This window comes from Phodopus roborovskii, unplaced genomic scaffold (genome assembly GCF_943737965.1).
Source record: "Phodopus roborovskii unplaced genomic scaffold, PHOROB, whole genome shotgun sequence".
In the NCBI taxonomy this organism is placed as follows: Eukaryota; Metazoa; Chordata; class Mammalia; order Rodentia; family Cricetidae; genus Phodopus; species Phodopus roborovskii.
The window spans coordinates 20,620,428-20,637,920 of NW_026126482.1; the positions used below are offsets into that span (position 1 = coordinate 20,620,428).

At 44.6% G+C, this 17,493-nt stretch overlaps 1 protein-coding gene and 1 pseudogene across 2 annotated transcripts in view; both read left to right on the forward strand.

Annotated features, from left to right (window-relative positions):
- Nedd9 (neural precursor cell expressed, developmentally down-regulated 9) overlaps positions 1-12,780 on the forward strand; it is a 166,853-nt gene extending 154,073 nt beyond the window's left edge. For both annotated transcript variants that reach the window (XM_051194383.1, XM_051194382.1), the window contains 5 exons: positions 3,911-4,012; positions 4,452-4,553; positions 5,618-6,862; positions 8,155-8,244; positions 10,433-12,780. In XM_051194383.1, the coding sequence (XP_051050340.1) occupies positions 3,911-4,012; positions 4,452-4,553; positions 5,618-6,862; positions 8,155-8,244; positions 10,433-10,942 (2,049 nt within the window). In that variant the 3' untranslated portion in view covers positions 10,943-12,780. The remainder of the gene's footprint in view (positions 1-3,910; positions 4,013-4,451; positions 4,554-5,617; positions 6,863-8,154; positions 8,245-10,432) is intronic.
- A 3,797-nt stretch (positions 12,781-16,577) lies between these two features.
- On the forward strand, positions 16,578-17,488 carry LOC127229315 (40S ribosomal protein S2-like; annotated as a pseudogene).
- The last annotated feature ends 5 nt before the right edge of the window (positions 17,489-17,493 follow it).

A 17,493-nucleotide genomic window follows, 5' to 3' on the forward strand; every position in this document is an offset into this window, starting at 1 on the left:
ACACTCACAAGTGTGAGCACACACATACACACACATTCACCAACTATGAGCACACACATACCACACACACACATACATCTACACCCTCACAGGCATGTGCACACAAGCATATATCTACACACTCCCAAGTGTGCACATACGCAAACAACTAATAAGAGTTGATTCCAAACATTTTTTTAAGGAAAGGAAGGAAAAAGCCAAATGACTACAGTCTCTCTCTGCTTCATAGCTCTTCTGGTTAGTTGACAGGAGCAGAATTCCTCAGCAGGGCAGACACAGATCCATGTATGATTGGGCAGATGCTTCGAAGGAAAATCACTGCACCTTTCAGGGGCCCCAGCCCACCTCACAGCTTAGCTCCCTGGGAATCAGCAATGAATTAAGAGGTCAGCTTGGTAATTCTTAGGGCTAAGCCTTTGTAACTATAAATAAATACATAGAATAAAAGGAATGCACAAAAGAAAAAACAACAGGGAGAAAGGGGAAATGAAAAGCCTGACTTGGTTTCATTAAATTAGTTTGCAAACGCCCCTATGTAGTGACTTCATCAATACCCAGGAGAATTCTTCCAAACCCATGGTCTTAGCCAGCTCTTGGTGTGCGCGTTCGGCTGAAAGTCAGTAGTCCTAGGAAGCTGGATGAGGAGATAATGCAGAGTGATTTTTGTGTGCTCCTGTCAAGCAGGAAGAGTGAGCCTGAAGGTCTGGCTGGCTGAGCCTTTCCCCTGAGGAGGGAACACACCATTGGCATGGAAAGGGTCCTAGCAAGGATGGGGACAAAGCTAGTGCTAAAGAGAGCCTCAGAAATCTTTCCTAAATCACCACATGGATCACTTAAATGCTCTGGACTTGTCCCTCCAGATGCAAAGGTTTGGTCCTGCTGAAATGTCATCAGTGGGCCCATGTGAGTTAGAGCGCACCATCGGGAATGCTGGGATGGGGAAAGCTGTATTTTATTGGCTTTTTCCTCCCGTGGTTTTCACCATCTGTTTCTTTAACTGCATAAACAAGGGAAAATGACTGGTTTGGAATGCAAAGTTTTAAACACCAGATGACCACAGGCATCCTCCAAATGAGAAAGAGACAGCAAGTTGGGGGTTCTGTGACATTTGTCAGGAAGTGGAATGGTAAATACCAAGAAGCCTGTGTGTGCCCTGCCAGGGAAGGGCCACAAAAGCAAGGGATGGCTTGGTCCCCAGCCCTTTCTAAGGGTCATGCCCTGCCTGCTTTCCCCAAACCACACTCAGACACCAGCACTGCCCCCTCTACCTCCCTACCCAAGCCCCATTTTCAAAATAAAAGATGAAGAGGGATGCAGGGCTTCAACTTAATGAGCATTAGTTCACTAGCATCCTGAAGTTGGCAGCTTGGCACAGAACCCACTCTTAGAAGCTTCCACACTCAACAATAGCTGGGTTGTGTGCATGTTCTATTGCGAAGCTAAATAGACAGTTACAAACAGACCGGCTACAAGATCTTCATATCTCTCTTGCACAATGGTAAGTGCAAAAAAAAAAAAAAAAAAAAAAAAAACCTAAAAAAACCTAAAAAAAACCATACAAGGGCATCAAAAGACTTTAGAAAACGGCCCCTTGCTTTATGAAGGCATATTTGCTGTGCACAATACAATGGCTGCTTCATAAAATGGTTCCGTCACTCCATGCCAACAAACTTAAAGCGCTACGTTCCTTTTCTAAACCCAGACAATGGAGAGAGACTGGATGGAAATGTTTGCTGCATACTAATCTCTTTTACCTTCAGTGCAAGAAACAATCAGTTGTAAGCATCAGGCATTTTAGACAAAACTGAACAGGGAGGGTTTGGAGACCCTGGGGTACGGACCCTGGTACATTTGGCTGTGTTCCACTTGCTTCAGCTTACGACGGACATGGAACATTTTTCACATAGTTTTGTAGGCAGCCTGACGCCAGAGTTTTCACGTAAAAGGATGAAAGATGAGGGCCTCCTGGGAACTGACAGATCTTCCTAATTTTTGGTGTCGTTCTCAAAGACACAGTGAGCAGTTTTAGACATGGACACTGTAAATGGCTTGGTAGTAGGGAGTCAAGCAAAAATAAGACTGTGGCAATTTGCAAGCCCTGAGAAGATTAAATCAATTAAGCTGGAATAGTGTTTCTATCCTGCTTAAAATTACCCAATGCAGTACATAGCAGAACATAGGAGCTGGCAGTGGGTAAAGTGTTGCTGTACAAATGAGAGGATCTGAATTCAGATCCGCAACGCATATGGAAAAGCCAGGTGTAGTGGCACGTGCCTATGACCCCAGGGAAGGTATGGGCACTGGGAAAGGCACATCCCAGGGCTTCACAAGCCAGCTAGTCTAACCAAGTGGTGAGCTCCCCGTCAGTGAAGAGATGGCATCTTAAACAAACAAATAAATAAACAGGTAAATGAGAGAAAGATACATGAAGTTGGTCAACCCCTGCTCTCCACATATGCACATACCAGAGTGTGTATTCACATAGACACACATAAAAGAAGGGATGGAGGGAGGAAGGGAAGGAGAGAGGGAGGGAGGGACAATGGGAAGTAAGCAGGCTAGCCCACTAGGTGAGATTCATTCTGCTAACTTTGGCTCCAGATGCCAGCGTCCATGGTGAATCTATTTGATTTCTACAACTGCAGAATGTAAGTGCTTTGGGGGATATTTGCTTCCCTGATGTAAATGGGGAAATGATTAGAGATTAGAGGTCAGAACACTTCAAAGTAGAAAGTCCTGAGGGCTTCCTCACCAACGAGGTTTATCCTCTGCAGTATGGGTTCCACGTCAGAGGAGACAACCAGCCGCACATCAAAACTATTTAGGAAATAATTGCATCTGCAGTGAACGTGTTTAGACTTGTGTTCCCAAACAATACTGTCTACCATCTATTGACTTAGTCTTTGTAAAGCACTATAGACCATAAAGTAATACAGAGAGGGTTTTAAAGTGCCAGATGATGTATGGAGGTTTCATGCAAAACACCACACCCCATAGACTTGAGCATCCAGGAACTTTGGTCCCAATCTCCTATAGACACTGAGGGGAACTGGGTCTCCCCTGTTTCATAAACTAGAGTGAGTGCTCCCAGGCAGCTATAAGAACTAGGCTGCTCAGCAGTGGCACTGTGAAAGGACTAGAGTGACCCATGGAATTTCAGTCATAATCACAGTAATAATGTCAGACGAAGAGGCATACTGGGGAAGATATGAGAGGAATTTCAAGCGGCCAAACTATTTGTATTATGTACTTTACAAAAGCTTTGGAGCCTTTTCTAAACTGGAGAGCTCTGCTTCTGCCACTCCAAAAGGATCAGCTTAAGACTTTCATTATTCTATCTTATGGGACTTGTTGAGTTTTGTGTATGTGAATGAATGTTTTACCTGCATGTATGTATATATGTATGTGCCACACATGTTCCTGGTGCTGTTGGAGGCCGGAAGAGGGGATCAGTGCTCTAGGACTGGAGATACAGACGGTGGTGAGCTGCCGTGGTGGGTGCTGGGAACTCATCCCAGGTCCTCTGTAAGGGCAGCAAGTGCCCTGAACCACTGAGCCCTCTCTCCAGCCTGTGTCATAGTTTATGTGATATAAGACAACTTTATATCTCCTTGACTATAAGGAATTGTGATTCTATGGTTGAACTTTGGTAGAATTTTTGGGAGATCCTTAAGAAATAAAATAATGATATTTCAGACACTTCCTACATATTCTGACCTTGTTGTGTCTTCATGTCTTTTTCTCCCTCTCGCCCTCCATTTCTTCCTTTTGTTCCATCCTTCCTTCCTTTTGTCTTCTTTCTTTCCTTTCTGTGGGGAATTTATTAGGGACGGGTGCCTGATTATAAGCTGAGAGGTCTGCTGAGGACTCGGGGTTGTCATTTGACATCTCTGTGTATTTTCATCCACAGGTGATCACCCCAGTGAGGACAGGTCAAGGCTATGTGTACGAGTACCCATCCAGATTCCAAAAGGATGTCTACGATGTCCCTCCTTCCCACACTGCTCAAGGGGTAGGCAATGGGAACCACCAGGGGGGCTGGCCTTGCGGGTAGCGTGTCTTCAGGGCCACACAGGAGAATTACCAGTCACAACCTCATCATGTGGAGCTCTGAGCTGCCTGTCCAGGGACTGTGTCCTTTGAATTGTGTTACTGGGTTTGCCTGACCAGAAAGTCTAGTCTTCCATCTGAGAAATGTTGCATTATCGGTCTGTCAACTTATTTCTGGAAGTGAGCAATTTAAATTATAAAGCAAATAGTTCACGTAAGATCGTTTTCATATTCGCTCAAAATCAAAGAATGCAAAACTTCTAAAGGAAACTTCCATAAACCCCTGATGGCATGGGGTGCTGTTAAAAACCAAGTCTTGTACGACCTGATAAATAAATCCATAAGGAAACAGTAGCAAGAGAAGTAATACCATCCTGGGTAACTCAAGTGTTTCTCTTCAGGTATATGACATCCCTCCTTCGTCAATGAAAGGACCTGTGTTTTCAGTACCAGTGGGAGAGATAAAACCTCAAGGGGTATATGACATCCCCCCTACTCAAGGGGTAAGTGAGCTGGAGAAGCACTGGGCATGGATGAGTATCTCCGAGTGTGTGGTGCAGTGGTGATGGGTATTAATTTATCGGGATAAAATAAGAATGGCATACTCCAAAAAACAAAAACCATCTTCATGGGGGAAGGGGAGGAAGAGGGAAGGAAGCAAGGGGGAGAGGACACAATTAACCACAAATTTATAATTGTAAGTTTATAACCCTAAAATATCAAGATGTCAATAATGAGAGTCAATCGGAAGGGAAGAGAGTGAATTCAGTTTTCAATATCTATACATCTCATTTTTCTAGAAGGGTCTACAGCAGTGGTTCTCAACCTCTCTAATGTTGTGACCCTGTAATACAGTTGCTCATGTTGTGGTGACACCCAACAATAAAATTATTTTCATTGCTACTTCATTGCTTTAACTTTGTTACTGTTATAAACTGTATATATGCAAGATATCTGATGTGTGACCCTGTGAAAGGGTCGTTCACCCCCGAAGGGGTCATGACCCACAGGTTGAGAATCGTTGGTCTACAGCTCCCTCAGTTCGCATATAAGAGGTAGTTCATTTGGTTTTGTTATTCTCTAAGAGTACCCACACTTCAAATCCAGCTAGCTTCGCTGAGCAGATAGGGAACTGTGCCTCTGAATACTAAGGAGACTCGGGCAGCTTTACAAATCATTTGATGACCAAGTAGAGAACTCAGGTCCCTCAGTCCTCTGTATCATATCTTCCATCTCCTAGCATGGGTCAACCTGTGTAGGATAGTCAGTAAATGATTGGAAATATGAGACTGCACCCCAGTGGTGAGCAACTTAGGACTCTACACGCAAGCCAGCCAGCACTGAGAATGGTAAAGGATGCTCGTGTATAAGGAGGAGGGAACACATCCTCTAAGGACCATGCTGCACCTGGGAAACATCTGAAATTAGTAAACGGTGGGAGGAGGGAGGAAGAAGACCTAATAAACAGGTCTGTGAACTCTGGACCACACCTTCATGGACTGCTCATTTTCTGCCTCCATCCAAGATCCAACTGAACAAATAAGTTGGTTTTTTACTTATTTTTTAGGTCTATGCCATTCCACCATCAGCTTGTCGAGATGAAGCAGAGCTTAGGGAAAAGGAATATGATTTCCCTTCTCCAGTGAAACAAGATGGAAGGCCAGATACTAGACCTGAGGGGGTTTATGACATCCCTCCAACCAGCACCAAGGCAGCAGGGAAGGACCTTCACTCCAAATTCACCTGTGATGCCCCAGGAGCTGCAGAACCAATGGCACGAAGACATCAGAGCCTTTCTTTGCATCATCCTCCCTCTCAGCTGGGGCAGTCCGGGGGCACTCAGAGTGATGCATATGATGTGCCCCGAGGAGTTCAGTTTCTGGAGGCACCCACAGAAACCAGTGAAAAGGCAAATCCAGAGGAAAGAGATGGTGTTTACGATGTCCCTCTGCACAACCCAGCAGATGCCAAGGGCTCTCGGGATGTGGTAGATGGAATCAACCGACTGTCTTTCTCCAGCACTGGCAGTACCAGGAGTAACATGTCGACGTCTTCCACCTCCTCAAAGGAGTCCTCATTGTCAGCCTCCCCATCTCAGGACAAAAGGCTTCTACTGGACCCAGACACGGCCATTGAGAAGCTCTATCGGCTCCAGCAGACCCTGGAGATGGGTGTCTGCAGCCTCATGTCACTCGCCACCACAGACTGGCGGTGTTACGGATACATGGAGAGACACATCAATGAGATCCGCACTGCAGTGGATAAGGTGGAGCTGTTTTTACGAGAATACCTCCATTTTGCCAAGGGAGCTTTAGCCAATGCCGCCTGCCTCCCAGAACTGGTCCTCCACAACAAAATGAAGCGGGAACTCCAAAGAGTAGAAGACTCCCACCAGATTCTAAGTCAAACCAGCCATGATTTGAATGAGTGCAGCTGGTCCCTGAATGTCCTAGCTATCAATAAGCCCCAAAATAAATGTGATGATCTGGACCGGTTTGTGATGGTAGCCAAGACAGTACCAGATGATGCCAAGCAACTGACCACCACCATCAGCACCTATGCAGAGACTCTTTTTAGAGCAGCAGGTCCTGGCAGTTCCCATCTGAAGAATGGGCCCGACAGCATCATGAACTCAAGCGAGTACACGCATACGGGGCCCCAGATGCAGCCATTGCGCCCTGGTGACTACAAGGCCCAGGTCCACAATAAGCCATTGCCTCCCACTCTAGGCAAGGACCAACCACAAGACTGTAGTAGCAGTGATGGTTCCGAAAGGAGTTGGATGGATGATTATGATTATGTCCACCTACAGGTAAGGAAACCAGACCCATAAGCCACCCACACTCACATTCAGGGAGCCTAGGACAGATGTCCATAGGCTGGACAGCCGAAGGCAAGAACATGCTGAGTGCTAATCCGAGTGTTGTAGAAATTAAGGGTGAAGTTGTACAGGAATTGTGCAGTCACTGTATTTAGCCTCCCTGGGCCTTAATTTTATTTTGAGAATGCACTAACTCAAAGGGTTGTATTAAAGCTCACTGATGATATACCTCAGCAAGCTGAAGGAGACTCATCAATGGGAAGAGTAGGCCGACTAGTCATGCTATCATTTCTTCCTCTTCCTGTGCTTTGTGGCACAGTTCCATGAAACAGCCCATAGTAATAGAAATACGTTTTAAAACATATCACTGTTAAGAAAAAAACACTATTGAAAATATCTATACATACAGAGTCTCTGAGGAACTCTTGAGACCTACAGAGTGTGTGTGTGTGTGTGTGTGTGTGTGTGTCTGTCTGTCTGTCTGTCTGTCTGTCTTTCACTACTTACAAAAACACATAGCCCCATCAGATTTAGAAGACCTGTATTCATTTACCAATTGTCCGACAGCTTGACCTGCATATGTTAAACTCTGTAAACTGCTTCCTAGAAGTATAAATTTTCTCAATTGACGAAGGATCCTGAAAACTTTCCCATCTGCCTTGAAGAATTCACTCTACCATAATCTAGTACTTACTATTTGTTTAATGTCTTATTCTGCCATTCTCTTCCATTTGATTGAGAGCCATGAATTATGCTGAAAACTGTTTAGTATTGAAAGTGCTCAGGTGAAGGAGAGTAGAAAGGATCACCTGAGCTTCATCTCATGCTGAGGAATGGCCTAGGTTGGATGAAGGCATTTAACATTCAACTCTCCAGGATTCTGATGGTGTACCCTGGAGGATATTAAGTGTGGATGGGGAGATACAGGAGCTACAAAGAAATTGGAAGTGATGTGCAGCCATTTTTTTTAACCTTGGTTTGAAAGTGCATGAGTTCATATATAATCCATTACAAAAGAACCACGAAAAAATAAAGCCTCTTAAGAGATTTAAAGAGGATCATGGGAAGCCTTCCTGCTAGAAGGAGCAGCAACATGGCAGCCCACTTGGAAACAGGCTTTACTTTCCAAGCCTGTCTCCACACTAACTCTGGAAGACCTGTCAGTGGTTATAATGTCTAGCTGGACATGAGGGAAGTGGTCAGTGGATAATGAGAGTCTGAGTGCATTTGTCAATGAAGCTGTTCTAAGTGAGATAATACGGTCTTTGTTTTGAAAACAATAGGGCAAGGAGGAGTTCGAGAGACAGCAGAAGGAGCTCTTGGAGAAAGAGAACATCATCAAGCAAAGCAAGGCCCAGCTGGAGCATCATCAGGTAAGTTCAAACAAAACAACAGGCTCTTTGGTGGTGGAAAGGGCTCTACTTAATAAGGAGTGGGTAACTTCAAAAGGCTGGGGTCCTGCCAGCACGCTGGCATGAAGAAGTCCCAGGCGTATAATAAGACATAAGAACAAAGTGAAGCTTTGTGGTCTGTGACTTCAGCTGAGTATACCTGGATTTCATCCAAATGATGGGGTTATTTCAGGCTATACCTGTTAATATATAACACATTAGGACTACTTGGGCTAAAGCCTTGGATCTCAGGACAGAGTCCCACTCAGGTTGGTCCATGCCTGGTTTTCTCTTGAGGCCACGGTAAGGAAATCAGGAGAATGAAGATGGAGCCAAGACCAACAGGATCCAATGCTATCTTTTCTCCCTGTGTTTCTCTTGGTTCTCTTCCGGCATCTCTTTCATTCTCCTCTACTCTGACGTTTTCTCTAGTCACCTCCTCACTCAGGCCCCACCTAACTTTATAAAACACACAAATGGATGCTCTAAGCCCTTTCTATGGGGCTTTGTTTTATTATGTTATGCTTTGTGATAGGTAGGGTCTCACTATGTAGCCCAGGCTCACCTCAAACTTGATATTCTTGAGTATTGGGAGTGCAGGCTTGTGCCATTGTGCCGAGCTCCAAAGCACGGTGTTTCACATGGGATTCCTTAGTCAACAGCCTTCTGTGGTTATCAGATTCCTAAGATAGTTTGATTCTAACTCTCCCCTCCACCCCATCCCTCTACCTGCCTTTTTGCATGGTCCAGTCTAAAGGTCAAAGGGAATGATCCAACGTTTGTGAGACATGCCCAAGTCCATTTCCCTAGGGCTCTGAGCAGGGCACATTCGCTCTAAGGGTTAATGAGTACAGCAGGCAAGGATAGATATTTCTAAGTCAAGGACATGAAAACAAAGAGAAATGGACTAAAGATACACACTCTTTAAAGGTGAAATCGACAGTAGATGCTCTATCTCACAAGATCACAACATGAAGTGACAAGATACCTTTACAAAAACTTGAGTTCAGACCCTTGTTCATAGCCAATGGGTGTGTTCACTTGAGCATCATGTGATGGGCCAAAACTTCAGTTCCTTCTCTGTAAAATGGGAAAGTTCTGCCCTCTATGAACACATGATTTGAAATCAAACGCATTATTATCAGATAATGTTGGAACACCACCCCCTGTCTGCTGTGCTTTCATTTGCAATTAGACCCATAAGACAGCAGAGCTTGTGGGAACTGTCACACACTAAAGTCATTCCTAAGAAGCAAGTCAATTCTGTGCAATACAAAACTGACTATGCACTTCTTAGGGGGAAGTAGGATGTCATTGTCCCTGTGCTGACTCAGTTCTGAATCAAGGTGACAGATTGAGTCCTAAACTCGGGATTCTTAGTGAAATCGCTAGAAATTATCATTTCAGTCCAATTAGGGATGCAAAAGAGAGCATCAGAAAAAGGTGATGCCCAAGCCATTGAGATGGCTCAGGGTTGGGGACTTGCTGCCAAGCCTGATGACCTGAGTTTGATCCCCAGAAACCAGCTGCTGTGGATTGTCCTCTGACCAACATACAAATGCTATAAAATACAGTAAGCAATTAATGCTGGGATTTCCTCGTGTCCTTTCCCAAAATAGGTATGCAGTTGTAATACTAGCCAAGAGTAAAGAATCGTAATATGTACATCTTGACAGAGAGGGTAGGAGAAATAGAGAAGGTTCATGAATTTTCCATCTTGAGGAGAGAGGCAGGGCCTTTCCCAGGAAGTAGCAAATTTGTCAGTGGTGTGTTTGACAGAAAGGTCACTGCATCTGGTTTTCCCTTGCTTTCTCTCAGCCTGTAATTCACCAAACACTGTTTCCAGCACTTTGTGAAAAGTAGTAATTGGCTGATCCCTCATAATGACATAGAAGGTGAGGCTTGGGTTTGAACCCATTACCTTACCATCAGAATGCAAAAAAGGACAAATGGTGTCATCACAGGTCAGGGCTGGGGGACCCCTTAGAAATCCTCTTCCTGGGGTCTGTGTTATACAGTTTGGGAAGCACAGCCTGACCAAGGTCTCACAGATCCTAAGTACCTGGCATCTATTAAGGATGAAGCTGGTATCTTTTGAGTCCACACCCATGTCTCCCTCCCTTTACAACGCACGTCTTTTCCTTAACAGAACCTCTTATCTTTCTTCCAGCTGAGTCGGTTCCAGCTGCTGGAACAAGAGATCACCAAGCCCGTGGAGAATGACATCTCTAAATGGAAGCCCTCCCAGGCCCTCCCAACCACAAACAGCAGTGTGGGCGCTCAGGATAGGCAGTTACTATGCTTCTACTACGACCAGTGCGAGACCCATTTCATATCCCTCCTCAACGCCATCGACGCCCTCTTCAGCTGCGTTAGCTCAGCCCAGCCCCCACGGATCTTTGTGGCCCACAGCAAGTTTGTCATTCTTAGCGCACACAAACTGGTATTCATTGGGGACACTCTGACAAGGCAGGTGGCTTCCCAGGACATTCGAAATAAAGTCAGGAACTCCAGCAACCAGCTCTGTGAACAGCTCAAGACCATAGTGATGGCAACCAAGATGGCTGCCCTCCACTACCCCAGCACCACCGCCTTGCAGGAGATGGTGCATCAAGTAACAGACTTGTCCAGAAATGCTCAGCTGTTCAAGCGTTCCTTGCTGGAGATGGCCACCTTCTGAGAAGACAAGGACATGGAAGGGACTGTGTGAATAATTACTAAGGAGAACTGGAAATACAATCTGGTTTTTGTAAATGTTATCTATTTTTGTAGATATTTTATATGAAAATGAAATATTTTAACATTTTGTGAGTTAGTTGATTTTCATCAATTCAGGGAGCTGGAGTGGGAAATCTTTTTTTTTTCCCCTGTGTGGTTCTTATATATACATATAAGTATCTAAAACATAAGCTGTACAGTAATGTGTCCATGTTTGTCTATGCCTGTGTATCCATATTTGTAGATGTGTGTCTGATACATTCCATTGAAAACGAATCAAGAAGCACCTTAGTACGCGCCTCCAAATGCTGCACTGTTTGGGTTTTGTAGAAAATTATGCCAGTTGGTTGTAATATTGCTCTGCATGTACCAGTAGGGATCTGAGCCCAGCACACCCAAATCTGGAACTCAGTATATTTTGCCAAGTGTTCGCCTCCCACATAATAAGTCATGGTATGGGAAACCCTTTTTGCAAACTTGACTGTCTTTAACACGGTGGTAAAAGATTCCACTTTGGTTGTACACTCCAAGCTGAGGGGGGAGGAGGGAGAGAGAGTTTCAAAAAGGTATACATCAACCTAAATAACCTAAGGCCCAGTGTCTCTGGTGCTAGAGAGAGGCGAGTGAGGTTTATGTGCTGTACAAGAGACTGTGTCTACAGCCGTGCTTAAGCTGTTTCCACACAGACAGGAAGCTACAATAAAGAGGTCTACAAAAGCTAGTTCCAGGACAGCCTCTAAAACCACAGAGAGACCCTGTCTCAAAACACAAACGAGAGAGAACGAGAACACTTGTTTCCCTGGGGCTGCATTTGTGAGTGACTCAGCCACTAGGTTTTCTCAAGGGTGTTTTTAGAGTTGAATTAAAAAAAAAAAATTACAGTAGGAATTCATGAAGATAATAGAAGGCTGTAGCTGTGAACAAAAAGAAGGGATTAATGACCGTCAGTCATTAATGAGGGTCTCTCTGAGGGCTTTCTACCCCCGTTTTCCAAAGGAAAATGGCCAGCTCCTTCATCACTGAACTTCCTGCTGTCTCATTGCTTGGTGTATCCTGCGCACTTCTAAAAACTTACATATCAGCCTCAACACTCAAAACTGCTGAGATCTGATCTTCATATCTCCCTGTGGCCATGCACCTTGTGGGTAAGTCACATCACCGTGTGACAGCTAGTCACAGCATCAATCCTTCTGTGTGGGCCACAGCACAGGCGTTAGGGCCACCAGATTCACTGTGGGCAGATGAACTGTTCCCTGTTTCTTTATGACCAAGTCGAGAAATGTGATTCTTGTAGTCTCTGTCCATGGAAATCATTTCATTTTGGCCTATTTGGAGATGTGCTTTTATTTGTTATATATGTCTTGACTGAGTTAATGTTACTTGTTTTAAACAACCAAATTATAAATGCAGGGAGGAGCTTAGGAAGAATGTGTGTGAGTTCAGTGTGATTTTTTTCTTCTTTTAAATCAGTAGAAGTTTTCAAAGAGAAAATGGTGCTTTTTAAAACAAAACACAACTGCAGTTCTCAAAGTCCTGCACTGCCAGAAGATGAACAGCTGAGCTATTGGACCACAATTGACTGTATGTGAGGGAAGGGGGTCGTGCAGCATCAATACCACTGGATGAAGTCAGGAAGGGTATACTTGTAGTTCTTGCTATATACCATGTGTTGGGATAGGGCTGCCTTGTCCTAACAGGAGTGATGACATTCCACATTGCCAAAACCAAACTATTTGATTTGTATTGCCCGTTGTCATCTTGTATATACAAGCTATTAAATTTTTAGATCATTCTCTTCATGGCCACTGGGTTTCTTTTCCATGTGTCTGTCTTTATCACAGAATTAAGTATTGACTCATCTGGGCTCTCTGAGTATAGAAAGTCAAGCTGGTCTACAGACTCTATGTAGACCAGGCTGGCTTTGAAGTCACAGAGATCTGTCTGTCTGCCTCCTGAGTGCTGGTATTAAAGGTATGAACCACCACATCTGGCTACAGTACATGCACATTTAATGAGGGAAGGATGGTTTCTACTTCTATTCTGGTGTTAGGAGTTTTAGAGTCAATAGACATTGTTTTATTTATTCTGGAATAGGCACAGAGAAACGATCCAAAGCAAATTAGAAGAACAGAGTCCTAATCCCATGAATTCCTAACAACTGAGACATAGAAAGCATTTGAATACACCTGTGTATCAATTACTTCCCTTGTGATTGCCACAAAATGTCTTATATAAACAATGGAGGAGAGGTTTCTTTGAACTCATAGTTTAGAGGGTGAAGTCAGTCTGTCCATCCCAAAAGATCTGTTGGCTTGGTTCCTGGAAGTGGAAGCTTGTGCCGTGACTTGCTCAGTCTTGGTTGATCAAGAAGCAGATAAAGGGCTCACTCAGGCCGCAAGTGGGGCTAGTTCAGTACCTTCAAGGCCCATATCCACTCCAGGTACCATGTCTCAAAGCCTCCACAACCTACGTGCTGACAGTGTCCAAACAAGTGCGTCTGTGTGTGAAATTTCCAAGTCCAACCATAACACCTGTAGTTTTTTTGTTTATACATAAAGGCAGTAAATTATTTTTGACAAATATAAGATATTGCACCGAGGGATATGAAATGTTTTTGCAGAGAAGATAGTGCTAAATCAACCAAATCTCTCTATGAAGAAAAATATTAACCTTATACCCTGCACAGAAACAGAAAACTAAATGTAAAACTCTCAGACCTCTAGGGAAAATGTAGGAGAAAATCTTTTATGACCTTAAGCAGACAACAGTTTCATGAATAGATTTTTTTAAAGCTCATAAATATAATTGTTCATGTTCAAACTTAAAAAAAAATATTTACTCTTGAGACTGGAGCAATGGCTCAGCAGTTAAGAGCACTAAGATTTTCCAGAGGCCCTGGGTTTGGTTCACCCACATGGTTACTCATAACTGCCTGTAACACCAGTTCCAGTTCCAGAGGGGCCAATGCCCACTTTTGACCCCGTGTGTAATGTGTACTGCACTGCCATGATGCACTGATACATAGACAGGAAAAGCACCCAGCACATAAAATAAAAGTAAATAAAAATTTTTATGTTTCCTCTTCTAAAGAGACTGCTAAGAAGGTAAAACTAATTTTGGACATGATGTAGCTGTTGCTCTCATGAGCTCCCTGCAGCTACAGTGATCTACAAAAGACTAGGCCAAAAGATCAGTCGACATCACAACAGGCAGCACTAATTGGACAAGATGGTTAACAGAAACAAAACAGGAGAGGGTGTGAAGTGGGCATTGAGACATTTTAGGGGTACCTGAGATGGAGGAGTTTGGGGATATGATCAGAATACATTGTTTCCATGTATATGGTTGTCAAATAATACATAAAAGATGTTTTGCTTCAAAGAAAGATAGATGGATGTTTGGTTGGTTGGTTGGTTGGTTGGTTGGTTGGTTGGTTGGTTGGCTGGCTGGTTTGATGGTTGGGGCCAGCAACATGGCTTTGGCAGTGCTTGCTACCAAAGCCTACTGATCTGAGTTTGATGCCCAGAACCCATAGCAAAAGGAAAGCACTAACTCCAGGAAGCTTTTCCCCAACCTCCACACATTAATCTATACTCGCTCACACTCTCTCACACTCACACATTCACATCATTGACACCCACAATAATAAGTAAAATTTTAAAGAGAAAACAAAATTCAAGCCTCATTGCAGGCAGCGTGCTTATGTCACAAACATCAGCCACGGGTGTGCCCGGGACCAGAGGACCAATCATTTTAATGAGGAAAAAATCCCAAGCGGAAACTTCATCAAAGAAGAGATATACATGGGTGATAAATAAATGGAGGAAAACCCACACCAAATGCACTGATTGAAAAGACAAACTTGCAAATGTTGGTGAGGAAAGACGAGAACATCACTGGGTGAGAACGAGAAATGGCACAGACGCATTGGTGAGAATGAGAAATGGCACAGACGCATTGGTGAGAATGAGAAATGGCACAGACGCATTGGTGAGAATGAGAAATGGCACAGACGGACGCATGGGTGAGAATGAGAAATGGCACAGACGCATTGGTGAGAATGAGAAATGGCACAGACGCATTGGTGAGAATGAGAAATGGCACAGACGCATTGGTGAGAATGAGAAATGGCACAGACGCATTGGTGAGAATGAGAAATGGCACAGACGCATGGGTGAGAATGAGAAATGGCACAGACGCATTGGTGAGAATGAGAAATGGCACAGACGCATTGGTGAGAATGAGAAATGGCACAGACGCATTGGTGAGAATGAGAAATGGCACAGACGCATGGGTGAGAATGAGAAATGGCACAGACGGACGCATTGGTGAGAATGAGAAATGGCACAGACGCATTGGTGAGAATGAGAAATGGCACAGACGCATTGGTGAGAATGAGAAATGGCACAGACGCATGGGTGAGAATGAGAAATGGCACAGACGCATTGGTGAGAATGAGAAATGGCACAGACGCATTGGTGAGAATGAGAAATGGCACAGACGCATTGGTGAGAATGAGAAATGGCACAGACGCATGGGTGAGAATGAGAAATGGCACAGACGCATTGGTGAGAATGAGAAATGGCACAGACGCATTGGTGAGAATGAGAAATGGCACAGACGCATTGGTGAGAATGAGAAATGGCACAGACGCATTGGTGAGAATGAGAAATGGCACAGACGCATGGGTGAGAATGAGAAATGGCACAGACGCATGGGTGAGAATGAGAAATGGCACAGACGCATGGGTGAGTGAGAAATGGCACAGACGCATGGGTGAGAATGAGAAATGGCACAGACGCATGGGTGAGAATGAGAAATGGCACAGACGCATGGGTGGGAATGAGAAATGGCACAGACGCATGGGTGAGAATGAGAAATGGCACAGACGCATTGGTGAGAATGAGAAATGGCACAGACGGACGCATTGGTGAGAATGAGAAATGGCACAGACGCATTGGGAGACAGACAGACTGGCAAGCAGACACCGAGCTCTGCCTGCTGGATGACGCAGTAATCCCTTTCCTAAGTATTTACCCAAGAGACATTAAGTGCAAACATACAAAGACTTTTTGATAGCGTATTGCAGTTCTATGTGTAACAACAAAAGCTAGCAACAACCCGGGGATCTGTCTAGGTGAAGGCACAAAACTGTTCCTACCCTCCCACATTGGGTTTTTTCAAACACAACCCAAGCTAGAGTTATCTGAGCAGAGAAAATTCACAGCTGAGAAAATGCATCCAAAAGACTGACCTGCAGGCAAGTCTATGGGGTGTTTTCTTACTTAGTGATTGATGTGGCCACTCCTCCGTGGCTTCTGCTTCAGCTCTTACCTCCAAGTTTCTTCCTCTGGTTCCTGCTCTCACTTCCCTTCATGATAGACTACAACTGTAAGCATAAATAAGCCTTTTCCTCACCAGGTTGGTTTTGGTCATAGTGTTTTATCACATCAATAAAAACTCTACCTAAGGCAAATAACTACATGTGAAATTAAAAAAAAAAAAAAGTCAAAATTAAAACCCAACATGAACAAATTTCAAAATTACTATGAAAAAAAAAAAAAAATACCGCTTCTTCTACTTCAGGAAAACACCAAATGGCGGATGACGCCCGTGCAGCGAGAGGGCCCAGAGGACCCAGGGTCCCAGGATTAGGGGGCTGCGGCAGATTCCATGGAGGCTTCTACAGCAGTCTCAGGGGCTCGCGGTCGGTCATGGTGGAGGCTGTGGTCGAGGCCGTGGGGCTCGTGGAGGTAAAGCCAAAGACAAGGAATGGATTCCCGTCACCACGCTGGGCCGCCTGGTTAAGGACATGAAGATCAAGTCCCTGGAGAGCTATCTTTTCTCTCTTCCCATTAAGGAATCTGAGATTATTGACTTTCTCATGGGGGTATCTCTTTAGGATGAGGTTCTAAAGATCATGCCAGTACAGAAGCAGACTAGGGCTGGCCTGTGGACCAGGTTCAAGGCTTTTGTCGATATTGGGGACTACAACGGTCATGTTGGTCTTGGTGTTAAGTGCCCCAAGGAGGTCGCCACAGCTATCCGAGGGGCCATCATCTTGGCCAAGCTTTCCATTGTCTCTGTGAGGAGAGGCTACTGGGGGAACAAGATTGGCAAGCCCCACACTGTTCCATGCAAAGTGACAGGCCACTGTGGCTCTGTGTTGGTGCATCTCATCCCTGCCCCCAGAGGCACTGGCATCGTCTCTGCTCCTGTGACCAAGAAGCTACTGATGATGGCCGTATTGATGACTGCTACACATCAGCCAGGGTCCCCACTGCCACCCTGGGCAACTTTGCCAAGGCCACCTTTGATGCCATCTCTAAGACCTACAACTACATGACCTCTGGAAAGAGACTGTGTTCACCAAGTCTCCTTATCAGGAATTCACTGACCATCTTGTGAAAGCCCATTCCAGAGTCTCTGTTCAGAGGACCCAGGCTCCAGCTGTTGCTACCACATAAGGGGTTTTATACAAGAAAAATAAAGTGAATAAAGTCTGTTAAAAAA